Source organism: Rousettus aegyptiacus, unplaced genomic scaffold, assembly GCF_014176215.1.
Source record: "Rousettus aegyptiacus isolate mRouAeg1 unplaced genomic scaffold, mRouAeg1.p scaffold_m13_p_18, whole genome shotgun sequence".
Classification (NCBI taxonomy): Eukaryota; Metazoa; Chordata; class Mammalia; order Chiroptera; family Pteropodidae; genus Rousettus; species Rousettus aegyptiacus.
This window is the reverse complement of record NW_023416293.1, coordinates 14,447,315-14,472,295: the sequence shown is the minus strand read 5'-3', so window position 1 is coordinate 14,472,295 and position 24,981 is coordinate 14,447,315. Positions and strand designations below refer to the sequence as shown.

The following is a 24,981-nucleotide window of genomic DNA, read 5'->3' as shown; positions in this document are numbered from 1 at the left end:
ACGACCCGGGTTGGGCGGGGCTGGGGACAAGCCCCAAGGGCAGCCGGAGAGGCTGGGGGGCCCCCTGGGCGCCTCGGTGTCCCCTGCCTGAGCAGCGGAAGTCATGGCCCGGGGCATTTGCTTTCCACCAGCCTCATCTCGGCTGTGAGCTTAGGGTGGACGCTGGTGTTGCGAGCTCTGAGGAGGGCCGGCACGCAGACCCGGCAGGGCTCCGAGGGGCTGCCCCTCGCCCGGGGGGCACGCTCAGTCCTCGCCTGGTTTGGGGCCAGTAAGACGGGATCCTGGAAGGAAGTGGGTAACCCTTCATTCTTCAACGGCACCCCAAATAATTCACTGCTCGGAAACGTTCAAAGAAATGCCAGCAATTTATTGGTTTCCTCTATTTCCAAAAAAGCAAATACACAGCATATCACACAGGAAGACTGGGCCTGGCCAGCACAAGGCTTTCACACGGACGTGGAGCAGGGGACGGTGGGCTCCTGGACACCCTGCAGCAAGCCCCTCCCCCCCACAGCCGGCCGCGCCACCCGAGCCGTCCACCCCTCGGCCAGGCTCCAAAGTGGACAAGGTGGCCTGTCGGTGCCTCCTCGTCCTCGGGAGAGGCGTGGGGGCCGCGCTGCTGGTCTGGCCCCCACCGGACGGGGCTGGCGGCCGGCTGGCTCTGGCTGGGGTCGGGACAGGGATGGGGAGAGCCCGGAGCTCCCTGTGCTCCCTCCCTTGGCCGCAGGTTGGAGAGTCTCACCCTGGGTGTCTGCCCTGACGGAGAGGCCAGGGTGGCCTTACAACACGGAGAAGGCCCTCGGACACACGAAGCCTGGCACCCCTGCTCCCCTCCTCTGGGACATGCGTCCTCGGGGCCCTCTCGGGTTTGCCTCTTCCAAAGTGACAGGCATGGGTCAGAAGCCCGGTGACAGGCCCAGCTGGCTGGCCTAAGGGGACACGAGAGGGTACCAAAATCAGGCCTGACGGCCCACCTCTGAGTAGACTGGACAGTCTCACACGCGGGCCACTAAGCCAGGGCCCGCGTCTCCTCTTCCCTCCAGGCGAAGGTCAGCTCATGGGGACAGGCCTGTGGCCTCTGTGCTCACGTGGGTCCTAGGTGCCGAGAACGGCACGGCCTGGCCCTACTGGGGCTCCACATGATTTTAAGATGTGAATTCCCCGGGCCCTGAGGTGGGCGGGCGGTCATCCCGAAGCCTCCTCCTCCTAGAACATCCCGGGGGGACCAGGGGCACACGTGGGCCCTGGGGCGGGGGTGAGCCAGGACCTTCCGTCATGAACGGAAGGAGAGAGCCTTGCACCCACAGCACGGAGGACGGCTGGTTAGCGGCTGTCGCCACGGGTCTCAGTGGTCCTGAGAAAGGCACATCCTCGGCCCAGAAAAGCTTCTCCTCTGACTGCTGGGGAAGAGCGGGGTTGGGTGGGGTGCCGGGGGGGGGGTAGGGAAGGGGCAGGGTATCCTCTCCTGGGGAAGGGCACGGCGGGCGGCTAAGCCCCCCGACGCCGACGATGCCGGCATGGGTGGCAGCTGGGACGGGAGGCCCTGGGCGCCCGTGTGCTGCTCCGTCTACGGCTAAGCGCTATGTACAGCGAGCTTCTCTCGGGGGCCGGTGGCCGCCTGAAATGCGCAGGAAGCCAGGGCCTTGGGTAAGCCTGCGGCCGGGACGGGCCTACCTCATCACACCCTGCAGTTTTCACAAAGATGGGGTGGAGACTGGACGGCCGGGATTCGGGGGACGGCGGGGACGGCCTCTGGCTGGGCGTGGACTCGTTGGTGGCCTGATAGGACCCTTCCCTTCCTCCGAGTCTCCTGGGACCCAAACCCGCCCCCGCTCCAGTCTCCCGGGCATGCAGGCTGGTGGGAAGTGTCCGTGGAGAATTTCCAAGTGGCCCCTGTCCCATTGGAAGCTGCAGCGGGCCCCTGCCTGGAACCCGCCTGTCCCCATGGGAAGCGTGAAGACCAAAGAGGCGCCCCCACCCCTGCCCCAAATGGCTCTTTGGCTCTGAGCACCATTTTGCCTCCTTTCTCCCAAAATGGGCAGATTACCAGCTCCCCCCAAAGAACCAGAGGTGGAGCCTGCCTGACGGGTATGCAGCCTGGAACTGGGGGGGACCCTCTCCGGCTCCCGGTCTCCAGACAGACCTCATGTCGCAAAACGGTCATGACTGTCCTTGCCCGTCTCTAGGGTCCACACCCTGCCCAGCCCAGTCCCCGTGGCCTTGCGGGAAAGGCGGCATCACCAGGCACCGGACCGGCCCACAGACACGTGAACTTCAGCACCAACTTCAGCACCAGGGCCAACCGCCCTTCTCACGAAGCCGCCCCGAAGCGGGGGGCCCATGCAGCTCCCTCCCGCCCCGCGCCCGGAGGCTGCCCCTTGTGGGGCCCCGCCTGGCACAGGCGTTTCTGGGAGTGCGGGCCACTAACTGCGCCCCGACCTCCCGGCCCCCCGGCTTCCTGCAGCTCACGGTCACACCGCCAGGCACGCACACACACGCGTGTGCGCACACCTACGTCACACACACACACACATATACCATGTCAGCAAAAGAAGTATTGACATCATAAAAGCCCCTTTAACTCAAGAAAGGCCCCCTCCCCCACCCCCGCTGCTTGCCATTTCTCCCAAGGGAAAAAAAAAAAAGAAGAATCTAAGAATATTTCCGTCATCCACGGTTTTCAGGTTTGCTCTCGATTGCTTTGACTTTTTCCAAACGCTGCACAGATGGGCAGAACGACCCTCCAGCCAGCCTGCGGTCTCCTCCGAGGGGCCGGTCACTTCTGCAAAACAAGCAGCCGCCCGGTCAGCGGGCACAGGGACGCGCCCTGCGCCGGTGGGTCCAGCCGCGGCCCGCCTCCCACCACATCTGGTGGGGCGAGCACCGGCCTGAGGCCGGCCCCGCGGACACCCCACTGCCACGCCCACCCCATCCGGCCCACGCGGTGCTGAGCTCCTGGACAATCTGCTAAGTTAGTGTACCCCCCTTCCCGTCTTCATGCTGAGGGCCGTCTGCCGGGAAAGGGGGTCCGCAGCCTGACTCGACCTTTGTCTGGACCACAGGGGCGGCCTCTGCGCACCAGGACCCTCCCGCGGTGCTGGGGAGCTGGCAGGCCATCGGGCTTCAGCCCGGGAGGCCCTGTCCTCATCCCCGGCTGGCTCTCTGCAGAGGCTCCACACCGCGGCCGCCTCGGGTGACCCTCTCTGAGGCCGACGAGGTGTGGCTGCAGTGCCTAAGTGTGGTCCTGGCCTCCCTCAGCTCCCCGAATCAGAAACGCTCTGCGCCTGCTGTCTGCGGATGGGCGGGTTTCCACTCGGCCCTCTGAGCCGCGGGGGCGGGGGCCAGGCCGGTCGTGCGTGCCAGTGAGCGCCTGGGGCTCCACCGAAAGGCGGGGCCGGCCAGCCTCTGTCAGGGACCCTGGCGCTGAGATTTTGGTCCCTAGGATCACCTGCTGGAAGTAGGCCTGTCTACACCAGGATGTGCAGAGACTGGACAGCAGACCACACAAAGGGTGAGGGAGTGGGCGGGGGAGGCCCAGACCCAGGGCGGTGTGCGGGGTGACCGCCGGGGGCCGTTCACGCTGCGTTCCGGGCGGACGGCACTCTGCTCCCAACACGGCTGCACCAGCAGCTCTGTCCAGGCCCCTGGCCAGACCCCTGGCCAGCGACGCTGCACATCCGGTGTCCTGCGGCGGGACAGCCCGCGGCACCATGGCCGCGCAGTGCACGAGCTGTCCTCGCAGCCTCCTGTCTGCGGACCGAAGGCCGCCGGTGTCCCTGGCGCGCGCGGGCCCGGCCCCTCTCCCGGACACCGGCCGGTGGGCCGTCCTTACCTGTGAGCTGAGCTTGCTGCGGCAGCCTCCTCTCAGAACCGGGAGGTGAAGTTCCTGAGGCTGTTGGCCCCGGCTAAGGCTCCCAGCATGTTTCTGTCGAAGCCTTGCTGTGGGGAGACACACGGCGCCGGTGAGCACCCTGGGGTGGGCCGCGGGGCCGGCCTGGGCGCCCAGCACATCCTCCGGCTCCAGCCGAGCCCTCGGGACATGTCGTAGATGTGCATCGGGGCCCGAATGCGCCTAACCAGAGGTGCCGCCGCGCGAGGCCCCCCGCCTCCGTGAGCGAGCGACAGGCCCCGCGCATCTGAGTCCCCGCCTTTGCGGGGGTCTCCCCGCCCCCAGCGCCCGCCCTCCTGCCCGCGGAGCCCGAGGCTTGGCCCTGCGGGTTCTCCTAGCGGACAGCAGGTGCCCGATTTGGGGTGCACGTGAGGCCCCGACGCCAGCCTCTCGTGGTCCGTGGGAACACGGGGGTCTGAGACCGCGGCCGGTCCAAGCCCCAGTCCCGCCTGGCCCCCTCCCCCCCCCCCCGATGCCCCTGCAGGCGCGATCTCACCACCACCCCACGCGGCCGCGCCCGGCCCTCTGCCGCCGGCCCTCCTCTCCCTTCTGCCCCCAGCTGCCTCAGGCCTGGTCCCGCTCACGTCGCGACGGAGACCCCACCCCATCGCTAAATGGGCACCGTTTTACCCATCCTGTGTCTCCCCTCTTTCCGGCTGAACCAAGGGGAACAGGCTCCCTCGGCCCCACGGTGGGGGTCCCCTCCACGACTCCCCACCACAGCCTGGCCTGTCCCCAGGTCCCAAACCTGGGCCCCAATCCGCCGTTCAGACTCAACCTCTGCAAGTCACCCCCCCTCACCCCCCGCTGACCTGTTCTGTCACCGTGGCCAGTCTCCAAGCCGGGGCTCGAGCCCGTCCCCCCCACACTCCATGTCTCCCGCCTCCTGCCCTCTCTCCCCATCCCCGGGCTGTGGCTGGCGGGAAGGCCGGTGCTGAGGTCACCGCTGGACACGAGCAGCAGCCCTGGGGTGCCTGCGTCCCCTCCGCCCCTCGCCGATGTGGCCGGCGTCTTCCTGGTTCCCCAGTGCCAAAGGCAGCCTCCCGGGCTCTCCGGTCTGAGGTTACGGGGTCCGCAGGGCAGCCGGGGCGCAGGCGTCCGGCACGTCTCCCCACTTTCCTCTGCCCTCGACGTCCCTGAGCCTCAAGATCTGCTCAGAGCTTGACTGCGCCCCCCTGGCCGACCTGCCTCTCCCCTTTTGCCTGCCCAGACCTGGCCACGCAGGGATGCTGCAGGGTTCGGAGGAGGCCTTACCTGTCTGAGGATGGCCTGCAGTTCCTTGCTGGACCACAGGTCCGACAGGAGGAGCCGGGCGGCTTCTGCGGCCTTGGGAGAGGAGCTGGGAGGGGGGTCGTTCACGTGACAGTTAGACCCTGGGAGGCAGGAGCCTGGGTCCCCCTCCCCACCACCCTCGCCTTGGCCTGGGGTGCGTGAGCGAGAAGCTGGTCACTCTGCACAGCGGCACCATCCTGCCCCTGCCACCGGGAGGCACCCAGGAGTCTCCGGGGGGTAGCTCTGTGGGGGGGGGATCCACCCTCCATTCTGGTCCCCACCCTTATCTCGGGCCGAGGGGGCCCTGTGGGGCGGACTGAAGCTCCCGCAGGCCGAGTCTGCTGCCCCTGCCTCCCGCCGGCCCTCTGAGGGTCTGTGCCCTGGATACCCCCGGCGAGAAGTGCGCGGCCCTGCGGCCTGGCCGCTGGCCCCTGGGCCCCCAGGCACCCTGGCCTCTGGACTCAGGCCCACGCCCGCGCCCCACACTGCTGCACCCCCACCCCGCAGCCTGCCTGTGCCTTCGCGGAGGGAGACCTGGGGCGCCTGCCCTGCCGCCCACCTGCTGCGGCACAGGTTGACCACGTTGTTGACCATGCTGCTGGAGAAGTACTGCTTGGCCAGCTGCGGCTGGGAGGCCAGCAAGTTCCTCACGGTGTAGCAGGCCGAGGACAGGATGTCTTCCGAGTTGCTGGTGTTGCCGGTGTGACTGGTGAGCAGCCTGGTCACCTCAGGGAACACCTGGTTCCCTGGAGAGAAAGCAGCGGCCTTGAGGGGTCAGGGGAGCGAGGGGCCGAGAGGCCCAGGGGCCGAGGGGCCATTGTCGGTGACCATCAGCCGCGCCGAGCCGGGCGGCCCCTCAAGGCCTCGTCCCGGCTCCCACATGGGGCTCGGCTGGGATGCCACCTCGACCCTGCGACCCGCCCGCGACTGCCCCCTCCCACCTCTGGCTGCCGCTCCCAAGGCACCCCCCAAGGCGCCCTCTCCGGGGTCACTCACCCATCACTCTGTGCAGCGCCGGGTGGCGTGACATGTTGCTGAGCAGGGAGGCCCCGGACCGCACCACGTCCGAGTTGCCGGACTGCAGCAGGCGGGCGATGTGGGGCAGGCCTTTCTCCTTGAGCCCGATCAGCTGGCTCATGCCGCTGGACATCTGGACAGGGGGTGGGGGGTGAGCCGTGCTGGCCGTAATCCCGTCTGGGCCGGTTCAGGCCCCAGGACCCCCGACCTCACTGCACACAGTCAGAGGCTCCTCACTTACCGTCAGCCCCCCGTGGCCCACCTGTACCCCGCTCCTTCCGCCCCCTGTGCAGACGGGGTGGCTGGCTGCCTCCCCGCGGAAGGGCTGCCCCCGGGGCTGTCGGCCACGTCCTCAAACCAGGTCTGTCCCCAAAACCTCTGATTCTGCGCATTTTACCCCGGACTTGCCCGCACCCTGAACCCTCTCTTTTTACCGCTATCACTTCAACAAGCGCGGGACGCCCCCTCGCCACCAACACTTTCCACCCTGTGCCCCGCTCCAGGCAGGGCCAGCGTGGGGCCAGGCATCCCAAGGCAACGGGGACCCGTGGGCGCAGAGTCCAACGGAGGGGGCTGGCCCGCTCCACCCCTCGTCCTCCCCCTGGGGCCCGGCCCACTGCCGGGCACGTGCCAGGCCCTCCGCTGTGTCTGCAGCACGAAGCCCCGAGCCCCCACGTGTCTGACGCGACTCGGGGCAGCGCTGGGGAGTGGGGGGCGGCCGGGGGGCGGGGGCTCCTCACCAGCCCCTTGCTGGCCGTCAGGTTCTGCAGCGCCCCCGCGCAGGCCTCCAGGGTGGCGTCCTTCCTGCTCTTGCCCATGAGGTTCAGGTAGGTGCGGACGGCGTCTGAGTGGTACAGCCAGCTGCTCCCCTTGGGGCTGGTCTCCTCCTCGGGGAGCGGGTAGTCATAGTTGTTGTTCTGCAGACCAGGGCCAGGTCAGCAGGCGGCCTCTGAGCGGACCGAGCCTGCTCCCACCAGCCCCGCCCCAGGGGCCTGGCTCCGGCATGGCAGAGGACCCGAGGGCACAGCTCCGAAGGTGAGCGAGGGACCGGCCGTGGTCCCTGGGCTGAGTCCAAGGCACAGGGAGCCGCTCGGATCTCGGGCAGTGTGGCTGGCCGCTGCCCAAATCTTCCGGCTGTGTGAGGCTGCCTTGGGGACTCACACCCTGATGTCCTCCCACAGTCCATGCTTGACCCACCCTGGGTCCAGGGGTGGCCCAGGGCCTGGCCCACACCGCCGTGCCGTGGGCGGAGCCCGCACCCCACGCAGCCCAGCACCTTCTGCTTCTGGGAAACTGGGCGGCTCGGGAGGCAGAGGGAGGCGAGCCAGAGAGGGACGCGGCGGGGCCCCCTCACGGTCACGCGGGACGTGGCGGTGGCGGGGGTGGGGCGGCGGTGCTGAGGCTTGTCCCCGGGGCTGGCTGCAGGCCCCGGGAGCACGGGGGGCCCGCTCACCGTCATCTTGCCGCTCTTGTTGCTGAAGCAGCTGGTGGAGGACTTCTCGGTGTGCGCATTGCGAGCGTAGTGCTCCAGCTGGCGGTAGCGGGTGGGCACCTCGGCGTCCAGGCGGTACGAGAGGTTGTGCAGGATGCACATGCAGTTCTCCACCGACTGGGGGAGCAGAGCGCACCCTGAGCCGCTGAGGGCCTGGGGCCGGGCCCCCCGCGGGCAGCCCTCGTTCCCCGGGGCACATCTGGAACCCGGGTTTCCTGCCCCTGCGAGCTGAGGGGCTGGCTGGCCACCTACTCCTGGACTATCAGGGCGATCGCACATGGAAAGTGCCTATCGTGGGGCCGAGCACCTCGGAGGACCACAGACAGAGGTGCGTCTCCTCTGCTACGCCGACATCCCTGTGGTCGCTGGGCTGCAGGAGGACACACCTCCCGTCCCGGTCACACCTCAGGAGCAGCCCTGACAGGCCCCATGTCCCCAGCCCTCAATAGTGAGGTGCTGGCCCAGCCCACGTCCCCACGATCAGACCCTGGCACCCGGCCAGCCGCTGCTCCAGGAGGCCCCCTTTTCCTCTGGGGGACCAGCCTGGGGTTTGGACACAGAGGCCTCCCCTCCCTGTGTCCTGCCTCCCGGGGCCCCCAGGGGGTGTTCTATCTGGGTCAGAGAGCCACGTGCCCACTGGGACCGGGCTGAGCAGCCAGGGGACAGGCTGTGCCCTGAGGCCTGCGGTCGCTCCCAGGGGAGGCGCCAGCTGGGGCCACCCTGTCACCTTGTCATCGCAGCGGCTGGCTGCCACGCAGTTCTGCACGTAGGCCATGAGGGCGTCGATGAGCCCCGTGTAGTTTCGCATGGTCTGACGGCCCGCATCAGCCGAGCTCAGGTTCCTGCGGGAGGGGAGAGGAGCGGGTGGAAGCGTGAGGGGCCGGGGTCGAGAAGGGGCGGCGTAGGATGCAGGTGGGGGAGGAGGCGCAGAGAAAGGGATGAGGACCAAGGAGAGCTGAGCCGGGAGCCGGGAGCCGGCCCGGCAGCCCAGGCACGCACCTGCCCCAGCGGGCCCCGCGCACAGGGCCTGGGAGCTCCTGCCCGCCCTGCTTCCCTCGTGGGGCCGGACACTGGGTCTGGGCGTGGGGCCAGAGGCCCCTCCCCCGGGGAGCAGTGTGCGCCCCCAGCCCTGGGCTCCATCCCAGGTGGCCCTGCAGCCCTGCGAAGTCCTTAATTAACCCTGCTTTTCATCTCCCCAGCCCCTCCCCCGCCGCTCCCGGGGGCTGCGGCTGGAGGCTGGCAGGGAGGAGGAGCACAAGCCGAGACAGGGAGCCCAGGCCGCCTGCACCCCATTCTGGGGCGTGCCCCCAGGACCCGGGGAAGGCAAACCCCAGAGAGCCAGGTGTGACCCCAAAGGGACTGCTCCACCTTGGGACCAGCTTGTCAACCTCTCCGGGAATGAACACACCCAGGTCCCACCTCCCCTCCCCGGGGGCTTTGTCACACCCTGGGGAGGAGCTGTGGGACACTTGGGGTGAAGCGCTGCCATCTCCCCGCCAGTGGATGTGGGAAAGGGCTTCAGCACGGCAGCTGGGAAGTGACTCATCAGCAGACTTGCGCCGGCAAGACTGGCCTTGCAGACGGCACATGAAGTGCGTTTTGCAGGCGGCACAGGAAGTGCGTTTTCCAGCGGCGGGCGCAGGGGTGTGGGGGAAGCGGGCGGCGTGTTCCCGCCCAGGCCGTCCTACTCTCAGATTTGGAGGAGGTGGTGGGGTCGCGAGCCCCGTCCAAGACAGGAAGTCGGGCTATGGGGCCACGTGTCTCGGGGCTGGCCCCCGAGGTCCAGGTGTGCCTGTTCCACGCTTCGCCCCGCTCGGCCTTGGCTGACCGGAGCTGCCCGGGGCAGGGGGACCCGCTCGCCCGCCTCTCTCACCTCAGGCAGCCCGTGGCGTTGAAGAAGACCTCAGGGTCCACGATTTCTCGGGACACGTTGCTGTTGCCGTCACACCAGCCGGAGAAGGGGACGATGACGCGGTCGGTCAGGACGGGCAAGGCGTCGGCGATGAGCTCCTCCTTCAGCTCGTCGGTGGAGGACAGGTTCCAGAGCAGCCCTGGAGTCGGGGACGGTCATGCCAGGCTCAGGGTGACCGAGGGGCACCCCGGCCCGCTCGGGCCAATGAGCCTGCCGACACGTCGCCTCCCAGCCGGACCTGGTCCGTCAGACCTACTGTCCTATTGCTTCGTGAGCCCATTTCCCAGCGTCTCAGATGGACTGCGGGTTCTCTGAGAGCAGGGTTCTGGAATCCTCTATCTAGGGCAAGATTACGCACGCGGAACGTGACCAAAAAACATGGACAGGTCGATATTCTCCACGTGCACTCGGAATCTCCCACTGGTCTCTATTTTCCACCTGCTGTCATTCTAGAAACATCAGTTACTCAGCCCACGGTCGAGGACTAGGGGACTCTGCCTCTGCGTCCGCCGAGCGCGCGGCGTGTTTCGTGGCCAGGGCGGGTGCCGCTACCCCTACAGCCCTTTCCGCCCTTCTCCTGAAAAGGTCTGCTGAGGCTGGATCCCGCCTGGACGCCAGTCTTCTGGCCCTTGCCCAATGTCCTCCGAAAGTCCTTGACCCCTCGTGGGCATGCGTAGTGCCCGGGGTCACCATCTGGACATCCTGACACTGGCCACGGCCGGTGCCATGGACATCCAGGACACCACAGACCGGCACCCTGTGCTTGGCCCAGCCCCGGGCACGGCCCGCGCCCCCTCCGGGCCTGGGCCCCCCACGTCCGCCGGCTCCCGCCGGCCGGGCTCCGTACCGGTCAGCTGCTTCTGGATCTCGGCGTTGCCGGTTCTCTTCAGGAGGCTGACGGCCTCGCGGATGCCGCCCTGCCTCCGCGTCTCCAGCTTGTTGGTGGCACTGCGGAACACCAGGTTGCGCAGGGCGCCGGCCGCCGCCTGCTGCACGTTCTGGTTGGGGCTGCGCAGGAGGTCCACCAGCTTGCAGATGCCCCCCAGCTGATAGACCTGCGGGGGGCGGGGGGGCACCACTGATGACTCCGGCCGGCGGGCCCGCCTTCAGCTCAGGAGGGCCCGGCCAGCCCGGAGGAACGGGCCGTGTGGCCAGCCCGGAGGAACGGGCCGTGTGGCCAGCCCGGAGGAACGGGTCCTGTGGCCAGCCCGGAGGAACGGGCCGTGTGGCCAGCCCGGAGGAACGGGCCGTGTGGCCAGCCCGGAGGAACGGGCCGTGTGGCCAGCCCGGAGGAACGGGCCGTGTGGCCAGCCCGGAGGAACGGGCCCTGTGGCCAGCCCGGAGGAACGGGCCGTGTGGCCAGCCCGGAGGGACGGGCCCTGTGGCCAGCCCGGAGGGACGGGCCGTGTGGCCAGGGGCCACGACGACCCAGCAGGGACCCTCGGAGGGGCACTCCTCCCCGAGCCGGCTGACCTCTGGACACCAGTGGAGGAAACACACCCGAGAAATGTCCACAGACCAGAGGGCTTCGCTCCGCACACGGGTTAAGGTGCCCAGCTCTGCCCTTGATAATGCCAAGCACACTCCCTGGCCCAGACAGCTGGGCAGGGTGAGGAGGAGCCAGCTGCAAATGCCCCCACCCATCGCTAAGTGCAGGGTTAGGCCGATGCACCCAGGCCCTGCCCAGGCCTTCTGGGTGGGGGGGGGGGCGGTGGGCAGGGGTGCGGCCAGGTACCTGCTGCTTGGCGGACTCGTCCTGGAAGCAGGTGTGCTGGATGTAGTAGGCCCCGATGGCCTGGTACTTCTCGTCCTGGGAGCTCAGGTACTGCACAGCCTTGGGGATGGTCAGCCCGCTGCACTCAATGTCCTCACTGCAGATCCTGCGAGGGGTGGGCCGCGGGGCGGGGGCGTTACGGGAGCTCTGGCGCGGGGACTCGGAAGGCCCCCTGGCGTCCCGAGCTGCCGCAGCCTTGTCTGCCCTCTGGAGAGCCAGGACGGGGCGCCGCGTCCCACGGGGACACATCCCTCCACTCTTAGAAAACCGATCGGGATGCCTGCGGGCTCTCACACTCGGGCGTGAATCGCAGCCCCCGGCGGGGCTCAGGGCGCGTGCAGGGCAGTGTCCTGCCCAATCCCAGGGCTCCGCATCGGCCGGGCTGCGTGGGCCTGAGAACGAGCATTGCTCATACGTTCCCAGGGCTGCTGCTGCCGCCGGCCGAGGAACCCACTCTGAGAACCACCAGCCTAGCTCACCTTCTCTGCTCATGGCCCGCAACCCTTCCAAACCTGCATCCTCCGAGCCTGGCCTGAGCTCCCGGCTTCTGCAGCCACTTCCCACTGGGAACATGCCCAGGCAGGGACAGGAGGATCCCTGGGGACAGAGGCCCTGTCCTTCCCATCTCAGGAGCTCCCTCCGGGGCAGCCAGGCGGGGTGTGGCCCCGGTCCCCAGCCCCCCGGCTCCCCGGCCCCCGGCCTGGCCCAGCAGCACTCACTTGGAGCTGGCCCTGGAGTGGCCGAAGGACATGTCCTTGCTGCAGGACATGGGCGGGATGTACACCGGCTCCTGCTTGGAGGTGCAAGAGGGCGGGCGGGCCGGGCACTTCTTGGCCGCCTTCTGGCCGCTGCAGGTGCTGTAGAAGCTGTAGCGGCTCTGCGTGGCCTTGTGGCCCTTGGCGCCGGGCACGCCCTTGCGCAGGGTGCCGCGGGGGTCGCAGTACAGGTCCGGCTCGCTGCGGCTGGCCTTGATCTTCTGCAGGAAGCAGATGTCGCTGCCGGCGCCCGCGGCGGGACAGCCGGCCCGGGGCAGGTGGCGGCCCCAGCTCTCCATCTGGCTGTAGGAGCTGAAGCGCCGGTGGTCAGCCTCCCGCTTGAGGGTCCCGTTGTAGATCTGGGGGAGAGAGGGGGGCTCGTGGGGCTCCTGACCGCACCCCGCGCCACGCCGGGGGCCCACGGCCTGGGGGAGGGACTGCGGCCGGGCGGTTCCCAGCAGTGGGCTGTGACCCGTTACGGACCGTGCGGTCCATTTAGCGGACCGAGACCGCCGTCCTAAAACCAGACTAGAGTAAGGTGCACGGGGACTCAAGCTGGCGGCCCCGGTGCCCAGACAGCCATGCTGGGCCCCGGCCGCGGATGCCGGCTGCAAACCGTGATTCCCGCTGGGGGCCGTCGGGGCGTCTGACCTCACGCATCTGTTCCCATGGCCCGTCCCGAGGGGAAAGGCGGGGAGCCCCGGGCCCCGCCCCCAGCCCTCAGCCCGCTGCTCCGTGCCATCCTCGGAACCAGCGGCTTCCGCCAGCGCGGCCGGCTCAGCCACCGCATGCAGCGCGGGCTCCTCGCCCGGGGGCGGCCTGTACCCCCGTCGCTTCTCTGCCGAACACGTACGTCCTCTGATACCCCTCTGCTAGGGCGAGAGGCAGACGGGAACAGGCCCCTCAAAGGCCAAAGGGGGGCCCTGGGCCTTCTGTTACGGGTGCCTGCACACGGGCGGGCAGGCGGGGGCCGCAGGGCAGGCTGTGCGTGAGGGGGCCTCCTGGGCTTTGTTGTCAGGCTTGCGGGGTGTGGGGTGGGAAGCTGGGCTCCACCCAATGGCAAAGCACAATGACAGGTGCCCCCCAGGCCGTGGGAAGCCGCCCGAGGGGCCGGTTGCTCTGGGGAGAGCCTGCGGGGCTGGGGACGGCTGGGCGCGAGCCGCAGGGGCGCCGTGCAGGGCTTGGCCGAGCTCACACGTGCTGGGCCTGCCCGCCGAGACTCGTCCTGAGACCACAGGATCAGCCCGGGGCCCGACACGCTGTCTGCAGCCAGCAGCCGCCTCGGGACGCAGGTCTGCGGTGGCCGGAGCCGGCCTGCACCCCGGGGAGCGAGCGAGCGCGTGTGTGGGGAGGCCTCGGGCACCCGGGTGGATCCCGTCCACGCCAGACCTAGCCGCACAGGCTGGGCAGCAGCCGCCCCTGGCCGGGTCCCCTTCGTCTCTGCAGGGTCAGCCTTGGGCAGCAGGAAACGACCCCTGGGTCAAGCCGCGGCCAGAGCGGCACCTGGACTCAGACGCCACCGTGAGCCCGGGCAGTGGCCCTCACCACCCATACGCCCAGCTGTGCACCAGGCAGTGAGTTTTCTTCCCCAAACTGGGTCAAACTGACTGACCCAGAGGGAGCTGGTGTGTGGGCGTCAGGGGCCGTGAACACAGAGTCACAGGCAGGGCCACACCGGCGGCTTCCTGGCTTTTGCACAGGAGTGTGCACCTTGCAGATCACAAAACACTGGATCGGGACGCTCCAGGCCGGGGCCACGCCCCTCGCCCCCGCTGCCTGGGGGAGGACGGTGACATGGGCTGGCTCCTGAGGGAGAGCCGGTTACTCCCAGACGGGACCGCGGGCCAGGCCTTATATGGACATGCAACAAGGAGCTGCCTTGTTCTCAGGAGATGACACTCCCCATTGTCATCTCAGGCACCCGGTGAGGCATGGGAATGCTCGCCCGGCCGAAACCCAGCAAAAACGCCATGGTGCTGACGGCGCCTCCCAGAGGCTTTGGGCTTTGCACTCCTGCACGCGGTGGGGGCGGGGAGCAGCAGGCGGCCCAGCCCCCAGGGGCGGGGGACCGCGCGGCCTTGCCCGCAGAGGGGCGGGGGGGGGGGGGGCCGGCAGGTCGAGATGCCCGTGGGCTGCATTTCCCAGCACCTTGTCAGCCACGCTGCACTCCTGAGACCCCCACTCCAGCCCCCACGCCCCGGCGGCTGAGGGCAGCCGTGGAGGACCCGTCACCATGTCACCGTCACGAGGGGCAGCCAGGCTTCCTCGTGGCCCCGTCCTCTCCCTGTGGCACGTGGGTCCTGGGTTCCCCTGCACAGATGGCCAGGCCCAAAGCCCAGGACCTTCCTCGCTTTTCAGTCAGGCTGAAATGGCCGTGGCACCTTGGGGCTCCAGACACATCCGTCAAGCTCACTGGGCTGAGATGTCCACAGCGCGGGACACGAGGTGGTCAGGACGCAGCCCTGGAGCCCGACCGCGTCCAGGACTGGCGAAGCCGGACGCTCCCGCCACGTTCAGACCAGACGGCACTGCTGGCCTCCACTCCCTGCTCCCCGCAAGGTCCATACGGCCAGGACAGTGACAGGTGACACCGTGCCATCTCCCGGGTCTGGCGCTCCTCACTGGGGCAGGAGGACGCCAGCCCCAGGCCAGGAGCACGCCTCCCCCTGTGGAGGGCGGCCCCTCTCCTTCCCTGCCCCTTCCGAGCTCGGCTCCTCCGTGGGGCTGCCCTTGGGACCACTGATTCGTTCTAGGGACCCAGCCCCCCACCCGCAAACCGATGGTGCTGACGTGGGGAGCGTGCTCTGCTTCGTGTCCCCAGAGGAAGGGCACAGGGCTGGGACATCACGGCTGCGAGGAGCTGGTCTGAGCAGCAGGTCTTGCTGATGCTACACCCGAGGCCCAGCGGCCGCCTGGGCAGAGATGGAGACCCCGCCTCTGGCCAGTGCTTCCTCTTTCCCTCCACCTTATCTCTGGTTCCCCCAAAACTCTGGCCAGGAGGAGGGGCCTCAGCACCACCGCCACCCCCCGCCCCCGCCCCGGAGGTGGGGAGTAAGCGCAGAAGGAAGGCCCTCCCGTGCAGCCCCAGCCTGGGGCCAGCCGGGGCCGCTCCCTTGGGAGCGGGACCACCCCAGTGGACCGGGGCTCACGAGGGGGGCTCATGCCCAGGGGACACCCCAGACGCAGACGTTCGCCACCAGCTTCTGCCGCAGTGTAAATACAGGGGGCGCCTCCGGCCGCCGCCAGCTGTCTGCGAAGACGCAGGCCTGGGCTGCTCCTCCGGGCGGCGGGGGGAGCCGCCCGCCCCCGGGCTCCTCGGCCTCTTCTCTCTCAGGCACATTCTGTCCCTTGGCAAGTACGGTCACGGTCTCTGCTTGTTGGGTAAGAGCCTGAGGCCCTCGTGGGAACTTCCTATCTCCCAGGGCTGAGTGGGAGTGAGTCACGAGCTGGCATGGGGACACCGAGTTGGCAAACGCAACCATCGTCACTCCTGGCGCAGGGGCTGGGCACCTGCGTCCACTCTGTCCCCCTGTCCTCCCGCCCCCACCGAGCTGGTGGATGCCCGGCGCGTCTGGCACCGGCGTTCGGAGCCGAGACGTGCCGCGGGCGGCGGGCTGGGTGCTGAGGCGGGCAGGGGCCAGGTGGGGCCTGTTTCCTCCCTTCCCAGCTGCAGGAGACGGCAACCGCCCTCCCGGCAGGGTCCTGAGCCGCTGCTTCCCCAGCACCCGCACCTGCTCGGACGAAGGCAGGATGCGCGGAAGCCAGCACCCGTCTGCAAGCCTGGGGTGGCAGGCTCGGCGGAAGGGGCCGCCCTGCCCCTGCGGACACTGGTCCCTGCGGCTACCCGGCCCCCTGAGAGGCTGGCGCCGAGGAAGGTCTGGGCCGGGCCTGACCTTCTGCCTTGCTCCGTGGGCGAGCGCGTGGCTGTGACAGGCCCAGGTGGCCCTGTGTCCAGGTGTCACGGTCACCTCTCCTCCAGGGACAGGGCCCCTGGCACCTGGTCCGCAGGCCCTTTCATGGCGGGGTCGGTCAGTCAGGTGCAACCGAGAAGGGGCGGGGGGAAGGCCGCTACGAGTCCTGGCTTCAAGTGGGGAAGGGGGCTGACCAGCAGGACAGAGCCAGGACAAAGGTCCACTCCTGGGCACTCACCCCCTCGGCTCGGGAGCATGCAGCTGCACCTAGCTGAGCTTGGCGAGTGACTCAACATGGCGGGCCCCCGGCCAGAAATGGAGATTTCAGTCTTAATCCAGAAAGTCCCCGGAAATCGAAACTCTCCCCTGGACTCAGCTTCTCCAAGGACAAAGCCATGTGAGGAAGCCGGCTTCCAGCTCTGCCCCCTGGGCTCTCACCCCTCGACCTGGTCCCACCTGGCCCAGAGGAAGGTGTTCGGGGGCCATATTATGCGGACCTCATGGTCTTACCAGAAACAGCTGTGGCCTGAAGCCACTCAGCTTGGGTCCCTTGCCTGGGAGAGGAGTGTAAGGTGTGTGTGTGTGTGAAGCTACCCTAACCTGGGGTGCCAGATGTAGCAAACGGAAACATCGGACCTCAGTACAGGTGTGACCCTCCATATGCGGCTCACGCCTGCATTCGACCTGTCTGCTGACCTCCGCTTCTCCCAGCTGGGCTGCAAGTTCATTGAGGGCGGACAGTCCCTTCAGCTGTGTCCGCTCAGCTCTGGCCAGGCCCCCATGGTCGCTGAGTCCTACCCAGCTGGCAGGAAATGCCCCCAAACCTCCTGAGGGGCTGTGCAGACGGCCGGCCCTGCTTGCCTCACTCCTGGCCCTCTGTGCCCTGTGGGTCTCAGCAGAGGGGAGGGAGTCACGCCCCCACAGGCAGGGGCCTGCCTGGCCGCCCCTCGTGACCTTGCCCTGCTCTGCCCAGCCCCGGGCCGCCGGTCCAGCATTGGCTATGCGGTTTCCGCCTACTCCGCCCTCCCACCGCCTGGGCCTCCTGTGCGCTCAGCTCCTGGCTGTTCCCAGAGCCTCTGCTGAGCCGGGAAGGGACGGGACGTGCCTCGGCAGCTGCCTGGAGTGAGTCACGTCTGAGGTCCCGCCAGCGAGGGAGGAGCGAGGAGGGTAGGCCTCCGGGGGCCCAAAGGCAGGGGATTTTCGCTGGTGGTCAGAACACAGGCGGGCGGGAAAAGGGGAGGGTCACATGGGAGCGTTAAGAGACGGTGAGAGCAGTTAATTAGCCAGGAGAAATGCTCTCCGCGGGCCAGCTGGCGAAGTCGACAGTCCTTGGCTACAAACTTACACGTTTGTAAACAAATTGGTAACACTCTCCACTTGGTAATGCAACATAGTAGCGGCCTGCACGCACAGAGGCGTCATCGTTGCCATTCCCACGAGAGCAAGTGCACCCCGGGCAGTCAGGAGGTTTGCCCAGAGTCACAGGGCCAGGCCCGGCCTTCTGGACTGGCCGCGTGAGTGCTCACGCCCACTGCGCGTCCCATGCGGCCGCCCGCCCTCCCGTGCCGCGCCTGGTTCTTACTCTGCACGACCAAATCGTTTCCCCAGACTCTGTGCGGTCACCACTCTGCGCCAAAGCCCTTTACTCACATCGGTGCCCGACCCGCCAGCTCCCTGGGCTCAGTCAACCAAGTGTATTATGTTGCACCGAGAATCAGAAAAAACGGGGAGAAGTAAATTTGCAGCAAACCTGGCTAATTCCTCCCGTCAGCCCTTAACCTATGAGAGATGCGAGAGATGAGTCCTCCAAAATTAGCCCCAACAAAGACGGAAGGGCAGCCCTCACCCCACCCACACGATGCCTGGGTGGGGGGCTCGCAAAGTTCCCAAAACAAAACAGGCCAATGTTGAAATCAGCAAAAAGAAACAAAAACCTATCGAATCAGGGTGCTAGGAGAGACGCTGGGTGTCATACAGCCCAGCAGGCCTGAAGTCAGGTGACAAGGGAAGTCATTTGCTGGGCTGGATGGTTGGCCCCGATCTCGGCCTCAGGGCGGGCTCCAGGGATGTCTGTTCAGTAGCGGGTGGGCGGGGCTTGGAGGGTTGAAGTCACATAGAAAGGCAGTGACAGGGCCAGGATTAAAGGATCAGGGGTCATCTCTACCCATGTAAATAAAAAAAATCTTAAGACTGATTATAATCAGTGTTTTCCATGTGCATTATTTTGTGTGATCCTGGAACTAGCCCCGCAAGGGGACTTTGTTACAGCCACGTCACACACGAGGAGGCCGAGCCCTGGGGTGGAAGGGGTCTTCCCCCGCGAAGTGGCGGAGCCGGACGCCTAACCCTGGCCCCCGTCCGCTGGGTCAGGAGCTGCCGCAGCGGCCCCACTCCTGGCTTCCGGGGCGCCTCGGCCATTGGCACAGACCGAAGGGACAGCGCCTTTCCGGGATTTCCCAGAGGCAGCCGCCTCACCCACAAACGGACCTCAAGAAGCCAAACCTCGCACATCTGCGACTGAATCGGATTGCAAGATGGACTCTTGCAAACGTGGCTCCTCTCTCCTTCACGCTTTTCCGAAAACGTTCTCACCCGAGACATTAAGAAACATCCACCGGCCCTAACAGGAGGGTGTACTGAGAGCCACCTGTGACACGTGGCCAAGCGCAGGGACCTGGTCCTATCCCGTGGAGCAGAGCAGCCTCCTCCCCCTGCACCCCTCCCCTCAGCGGCCGGTGCCCACTTCCTCTGCCCCGCCCCCTCCATCCCCCGACGCCTGGTCCCTTGGAGGGGAAACCGCTCCTTACCGGATAGGCCCACGAGCCGGGCCCCGCCTGGAACTTGGAGTAGTAGCTGCTCCGGTTGGCGGTCCCATAGTTGTTGTAATTGTCGGCCAGGCCATCGTACATGGAACCTGAGGGCAGAAGCAGGGTTAGAGGGCGGCAGCCGAGCACTTCGCCCCACCTCCTCGCTGGGCATCACTGGTCGGGGTCCAGGGCGCCCCAGGAGGAGACCCGGTCCGCGCTCAGTGGCTGGCGGGGGGGGCTGAGTCGCCCTTTACTCCGCCCCCCTCCACGGCCAGGCCCAGGGCAGCGCCCCTATAGACCGCTGTGGGACAGCTCCGGGTGGGCCAGTCCCTCCGGGAACCTCATGGCCCCTGCTCGTGGGGCAGGGGACACCCACAGGTCAGGAGCCAGCGTGGGGGGCCTCCGACCACCACTGTTCCAGTCCAGGGACCAGCTTCCCACTTGGGGACAACGGGCGGGGCCCCCACTGCTCTGTCCAGAGCTGCAAGGTCAGTGCCGCAGAGCAGCGATGGCCGCTCGGAGTCCAGCTCGGGCGGGACTCTGCTTCCAGCCCTCAGCCCGGCCCCGCCAGCGACGCCGTGACCCCCCGCCCCTCCCTGCATACCCTGGCTGCCACAGGTGGTGAGGGGGGCGTGGCCACGCCCCCAAAGGCCCGTGAGCGTGAGCGTTAATCAATGTTCCCGAGGGCCGGAGGCCACAAACCACAGGCGGGAGGGCGGTGTCATCAGGTTTTAGGACAAAGGGCCTTGAATCACGGAAAACAGCGCTGGATTTGGGCTCCTGGTGGGGCCACTCCCTCCTTTCCCCCTCGTCAGATGGCGGGTTGGGGTGGGGGCGCAGGCCCCTCGCCGAGCCCGCCTTCCCTCCTCGGCCACAGCCGGCACACCGCGTCCACCTTCCGAAGCCACGCTCGCGCCCCACGCGTCCGGCCCACCTCCATCGCCCTCCCGGGCTCGGCGGGCCGGCATTCGTTTGGTTCCGCCCCACGAGCGGGGATTTCTCACCAAAGGGCAGGCGTGGGTCAGCCAGATGCTGCCGGGTGGAAAGTCTGGAGTGCTGACAGAGGCCTGCAGAGCCGCGGGAGCCTCCCGCTGGCACAGGCCCCCGCGGGCCCCGGCCGCGTCCTGGCGGGTGCTGTCAGCAGCGCGGTGGGCAGGCAACGCGCCTGCACGTCTCACCCCCCTACTCATCCCTGTGGCACTGGGGGGCCCGTGGGGCCTTCTCGCCGTGGAGGCGGGGGCGGGAGCGGGGGGAGCACACCGCCTCGGGAATGCCAGCCCCCCGTCCCCGTGGTGACTCTGGTGATGACAAGCATTGGCCTGTAACGCTCTCCCCGCGAGCTCCTGAGCCCCAGCTGGGCTGAGGCCGCCGGGCCTGGGCCCAGGGTCGTGAGGCCGGGGGGGCGTCCAGAGCTGTCACACACCTGCGGTCACCCCTCGCGGTGCGGGTGGGGGCGGAGCTGCCTGGGAACCACCTTCGAGTTCAGCAGCTGGGGCGTGGGGCTTCCCACGGAGGAGCGGGGCTAGGCGTGGCCGCCCTCGCCTCCCCGCTGGCTTCTAGGAAGCCTTTCCTGGTCCCCGCCGCGGCGCCCATCACGCCAGGCCGACCGTCTCAGTACAGGGCGTGGTGGCCGTGGTCTCCCTTGGCCGACTCTCGTGGGGAAGGTGCTCCGGTACCCACAGGCCCCAAAGTCCCCATCATTGCTGTGTGGGACCAGGGTCCTTGAACTCTGCCCAGCCAGGCCTTCATCCCAGCCAAGCAGGCCCCTGGCAGGCCGGGGAGACCGGCAGAGCGGGGAGCGGGGTGCAGCCCTCACACATCCACGGCCACCTCCTTGGGGAGGATTCTCAGGGGAGGCGATCCCAGCACCCAGCTCGCCCAAGCTACACCCCGCCCAGGGGAGCATCTGCATCCTGCCGTGTGTCCAGTGGGGCCGAGGACGGCGCTTCTCAGGGAGGCTGTCTGCCAACCGGCCCAGAGGCACCTGCCCCCCACCCAGAACCCCGAAGGCGAACGTCCGCCCTGCTCATGGGCCAGCGGCACCGGCTGCTCCGTCCACACCGCTGGCCTGCTCGCGTCAGGGCCTCGGGTGTACGGCCGGCCATCTTAGCGCCCTGCCACCCGATGACGCTCTTCCCTGGACACTGCTTCCCTCTGTGCCTGGTCCCTCTGTGTCACGCCCCCCACCCCCCACGTATGCTTTCGAAGCCAAAGCGGTGCCTTTGTTAGGACACACGAGCTCTTTCTCCAGTGGGGACAGGCGGGCCTTGGCAGGGATGACTCATCCTGCTCACCTCTAAGCCTTCAAGTAGGTTACACCCTCCGCCCCTGAAACAGCTCTTCTTCTCGGCCCAGCCCTCTCCCTGTCTTCACAACCTCACGGGAAAAGCAGCCTCTCCTGGGGAGGGCCCCGCCCAGCTCCTGGCCGCAGGCAGGACCTCGTCCGTCAGCACCCGGCAGCCCGTCTGGCCGCTCGGCCGCTCGGAGCTTGCCGTGGGCTCATGAGAGCGACCTGCACGGTGTGTGTGTGTGCGCGTGTGCGTGTGCGTGTGTATGTGCGTGTGTTTGTGTGTGCGCCTACAAAGAACGCCACCCAGCATCCAATGTCCTTCCGTTTGGTTTTGTTCAAACGTCACCAAGCTTCTGGGGTTCGCACCCCGTCTCAGAGGTCGTTCCCACATTTTGAAACCTAGAACAATTGGCTTATTGATATTTACGATTTTGTGTGTGGGAAGAGGAATTTGAGGGCTTTTCTTGTTGTTTAAGAAAGCTCCTCCAACGAGCTCAGCCAAGGAAAAAGAGCCAGAAAAGTAGCATTTGCTGCAAAACGCCCTGGAACACCCGGCATTTTTGCATGTGTTGAAACAAGCCAATGAAAATTCTGACTCAAACCTCCACTTCAAGCCAAGAATTGGTGCATTTGAAGTTTAATTAGTGTGTTTTGCCGCTGGAAGGAGCCGAGGCACAAATACTGCCCTTTACTGTCTCCTGTGTCCGCTCTGGTCCCCAAAACACAGCGGCAGACATGATGCCTGTCCAGTCTGTGGTCCAAGGACAACTTTCAGACAGCAGCGTGAGCAGCGCCCCACGCGGGCAGGGCTTGGTGCTGGACGGAGCCAAACACAAATGCGGGAGGAAGGGCTGACGGGGCGGGCCTCAGGTGCCTCTGCCGGGAGGGACAAGGCCGGACAGGCCCCACCCCAGCCCTCCGCCACACGCCCCTGTCTCCCACCGAGGGGGAATCAGGGCTGGCCCTCTAGATGGGGAACGGGGCTTCTGGGAGGAAAGGAGGGGACTCGGGCCCAAGGCCAGGTGCAAATTACAGCTGCCTGAGTGACAGGGAGACACAGCGTGAGACTCTCCCCAGAGAGAGGGGACGGGGCGAGATTCCGACCTCACACACCTTGTGGCTGGTGTGAGTCATGGGGAGCTGGATCTTGAGATCTGGGTGAGGCTTTGGGATGGGGTTCCCATGAAGTTACAAAGCACCCAGGTGTGGAAAAGTGTCTCCCTTCAGGCCGGAAAGGGGGGAAGCTGTCCTTTGCCCACAGCCTCCGCTGGTGGCCAACCCCTGCGGGACTCCCCAGCCCGGCAGGTCGGGCTCCCCGCAGACACCTGTCTGAGCAGCCACATCCCCCAAGGCCGCACGGGCGGGCGGGCCGCAGCAGCCTCCTCGCAACCTCAGGGGGCCCGACCAGGGCGGGACATCTGTCTGGAGGGCACGTTTCAGGAAGGTCGGGCAGAGGTGGCCCTGGGCCGCAGGCCCCGGCGGCTCCCGCAGGGATAGGCTCCGAGAGGAGGCCGGCCCCACCGCGGGGCCCATTCCTGACCGTCCTTCGTGGGCTACGGGCACGGCGGCCACCTCGCCCCACACCTGTGGGGTGTGGCTGGCCTTGTCCGGGGCTGCAGTTTCTCACTAGAAGGGCCCTGGGCGGGACTCGGGGGACCCAGGGGCGCTGCTCCCGTCTCGTGGGCGAGACCGAAGGAGAACTCGAGCCTCCCACTGCTGTGAGGGACACCGTCAGGGTGCGGCCCTTCCACCGCCACCGAGCCCCTCCCGGGGACCCGAGGAGGTGTGCGGGATGCAGCCGCTTCGAGGGAGAGGCAGCGAAGTGAGTGGCCATGGTGCCGGCCAGGACCGACCTTGGGCGGTTCCGCGAAGAGGTGGGGACTGCGTGAAGCCGAGCCGGATAAACCAGAAGCACCGGCTCCCGGTGACTTAACCGCCTCCCCCGGCTGTGCTGCCGCCTGGGGGACTGGTCCCAGCTGAGGGGACCGCGGACACATCTGCGGGGCCAGGCGTGTCTGGAGACGTGTGCACGAGCCCCTGGAGTGGACCCTCGCCTTGGCCGAAGGCCCCTGGAGGACCCCGGCATGGACGGACACTCTACCGGTGTCCCAACAGGCGGGGAGAAGGGATGTTCGGGGCGCGGGGCCGGTCTGAGATTTTTCTGGAGCTGCGAGCCTGGAGCTCGGGCCAGCGATGGCGTGGGAGTGGGAAGGGGGCAGGGGACAGGGGACGAGGGCATCTTGTTCAGAGAAGAGAGGAGACCGGCGGCAGCTGTGACTGGGCCATGGCCGGAAATGGGGCACTTTGCTGCCCCCAAACTACTCCTAATAAAGGCCAATGCACACCGAGTACCGAGGCTCCGAGTGAAAGAGGCCGAGGGTCTGGGGGCTGCGAGACCTCGCAACGGGGTCTGCGGGAAGGGACCAGGGTCTCGGACCAGGGCCACGGGGAGCAGAGCTGTGCCATGGGGAGGGCGCTGGGCGAGCCTCCGCCAGCCACTCCCCCCACCCCCGACTCCGCGCGGGGGCCACCCGGACAGGGGGGGGGAATGGGAGCCAGAGGCGGGGTGTGAGCGGGTGTGGGGGGAGCGTGGGCCCTGGGGGAGCGGGGGCGCCTGCAGTGTGGTGGGCGGCCGCGGGGGGGTCGGCCTCTCTCTCTCCCTCTCCCTCCCCTGCACCTCGGCACCCCGGCCCTCCCTCTCGAGGGCCTGACCCCAGACGCAACCCCTGGCTGCCTGCTCGCTCGTGCTGGTCTGCAGGGTCTTTACTAGCATTTTACTAAATTTAGCTAAGTAAATAGGTAGAAGAGTCACCAATGTGTGTGTTGTTCTCATTCAAATCCTTTGCATTAAAGCATTTGGTCTTAACATTCTCCACAAAAGCCCTGATGTGGCACCTCTCTCCTTGTTTCCCGGGTCCTCTTCCTTTCCCCTAGCACCCAGTTCCGCGGGGAACCCAGGGGTGGGCTGGTCAGGTGAGCAGCGCACTGATTGGACAAGCGCCGCTCTGAGGGCCCAGCCCGGGGCCAGCGGGAAGTCCCTGGTCTCCCCCACACACTTACTCCCACCGAAGCTGAGCGCGCAGGGGCAACCCGTGGGAAAGGGGGCGTCCCCAGGGCGCACGCCTGCCCGGCGGCCTCTTCCCGCTAGCGGGCTGCCGCGCTCCCCGCGCCCCCTCCCACCCCTGTCTGGGTCCAGGTGCCAGCCTCGCCCGCCGGCAGCCGCGTCCTGGAGAGCCGGCCGCCTGTGCGTTCACTGGCGCGCGCCGACCGGGTCGGGACAGGGCCGGGCGCTCTGGTTTCGTCCGCCGCAGACCGGCCTCTCCCGCACCCCCTCGCTCCCAGAAGCGCGGACCTGCGCGCCCCGCCGCCGGGCAGGGGCGCACGGACCCGGCGCGGACCCGGCGCAGACCTCGCGCGTGCGCGCGCGCGCAGCCTTTACCTCGGTTGGAATGGCTCAGGGTGGACGACTGGGAGGACTTGGACTTCTGCCGCCTGACGGTCATCAGCACCTGCTCCTGCACGCGCTGCCTGCCCGACGTGCCCGTCTTCATCTTCTGGTCGGAGGGCAGGGCCAGCGTCGAGTTGTCCTGCTCCTGAAAGCATTCGTAGGCCAGCGCGGTCTTGAGCGGCGAGTGGTTCATGGTGGTGGCGGAGGCGCAGGTGCGCTGTGCCTGGAGAGCGCGGGGCGGCGAGGTGGGCGCGGAGGGCTCTTGTAGCTCAGCGGCTCCCTGTGGCCATAGAGTGAGTGTTCGCGAGGGCTCCGGGCTGCTCCTGGCGCCTCCGCCCTGGCTCGTCCCTCTCCTGGCACTGGCGAGGCCCGCCCTGCGTCAGACTGGATATACCGCCCCTGCCTGCACCACCC

The 24,981-nt window shown here is 67.6% G+C and overlaps 1 protein-coding gene across 3 annotated transcripts; it reads right to left on the bottom strand.

Annotated features, from left to right (window-relative positions):
* Nucleotides 1–342: 342 nt before the first annotated feature.
* On the bottom strand, nucleotides 343–24,981 carry PKP1 (plakophilin 1). 3 transcript variants are annotated; one of them, XM_016150583.2, is made up of 14 exons: nucleotides 24,559–24,981; nucleotides 18,830–18,936; nucleotides 12,076–12,470; nucleotides 11,318–11,462; nucleotides 10,430–10,637; nucleotides 9,544–9,721; nucleotides 8,398–8,512; nucleotides 7,632–7,787; nucleotides 6,919–7,095; nucleotides 6,158–6,311; nucleotides 5,721–5,907; nucleotides 5,144–5,228; nucleotides 3,833–3,939; nucleotides 343–2,782 (listed from the first exon to the last, which is right to left on the bottom strand). In XM_016150583.2, the coding sequence occupies exons 1-13, from the start codon at nucleotides 24,758–24,760 to the stop codon at nucleotides 3,865–3,867; spliced, it is 2,184 nt and encodes a 727-aa protein (XP_016006069.1). In that variant the 5' UTR covers nucleotides 24,761–24,981; the 3' UTR covers nucleotides 343–2,782; nucleotides 3,833–3,864. The 3 variants fall into 3 exon arrangements, with proteins under 3 accessions (XP_016006069.1, XP_036091404.1, XP_036091405.1); XM_036235511.1 differs by lacking the exons at nucleotides 18,830–18,936; nucleotides 24,559–24,981 and adding an exon at nucleotides 16,719–16,887; XM_036235512.1 differs by lacking the exons at nucleotides 18,830–18,936; nucleotides 24,559–24,981 and adding an exon at nucleotides 15,843–16,153.

Excerpts from the sequence above, each read along its gene's own strand:
- PKP1 (XM_016150583.2), bottom strand. The coding sequence starts at position 24,760 with ATGAACCACTCGCCGCTCAAGACCGCGCTGGCCTACGAATGCTTTCAG. Across the intron at positions 11,463-12,075 it reads CACTCCAGGGCCAGCTCCAA|GATCTGCAGTGAGGACATTG; the intron begins GTGAGTGCTGCT and ends CACCCCTCGCAG. Across the intron at positions 7,096-7,631 it reads ACAAGAGCGGCAAGATGACG|AACAACAACTATGACTACCC; the intron begins GTGAGCGGGCCC and ends CCTGGTCTGCAG.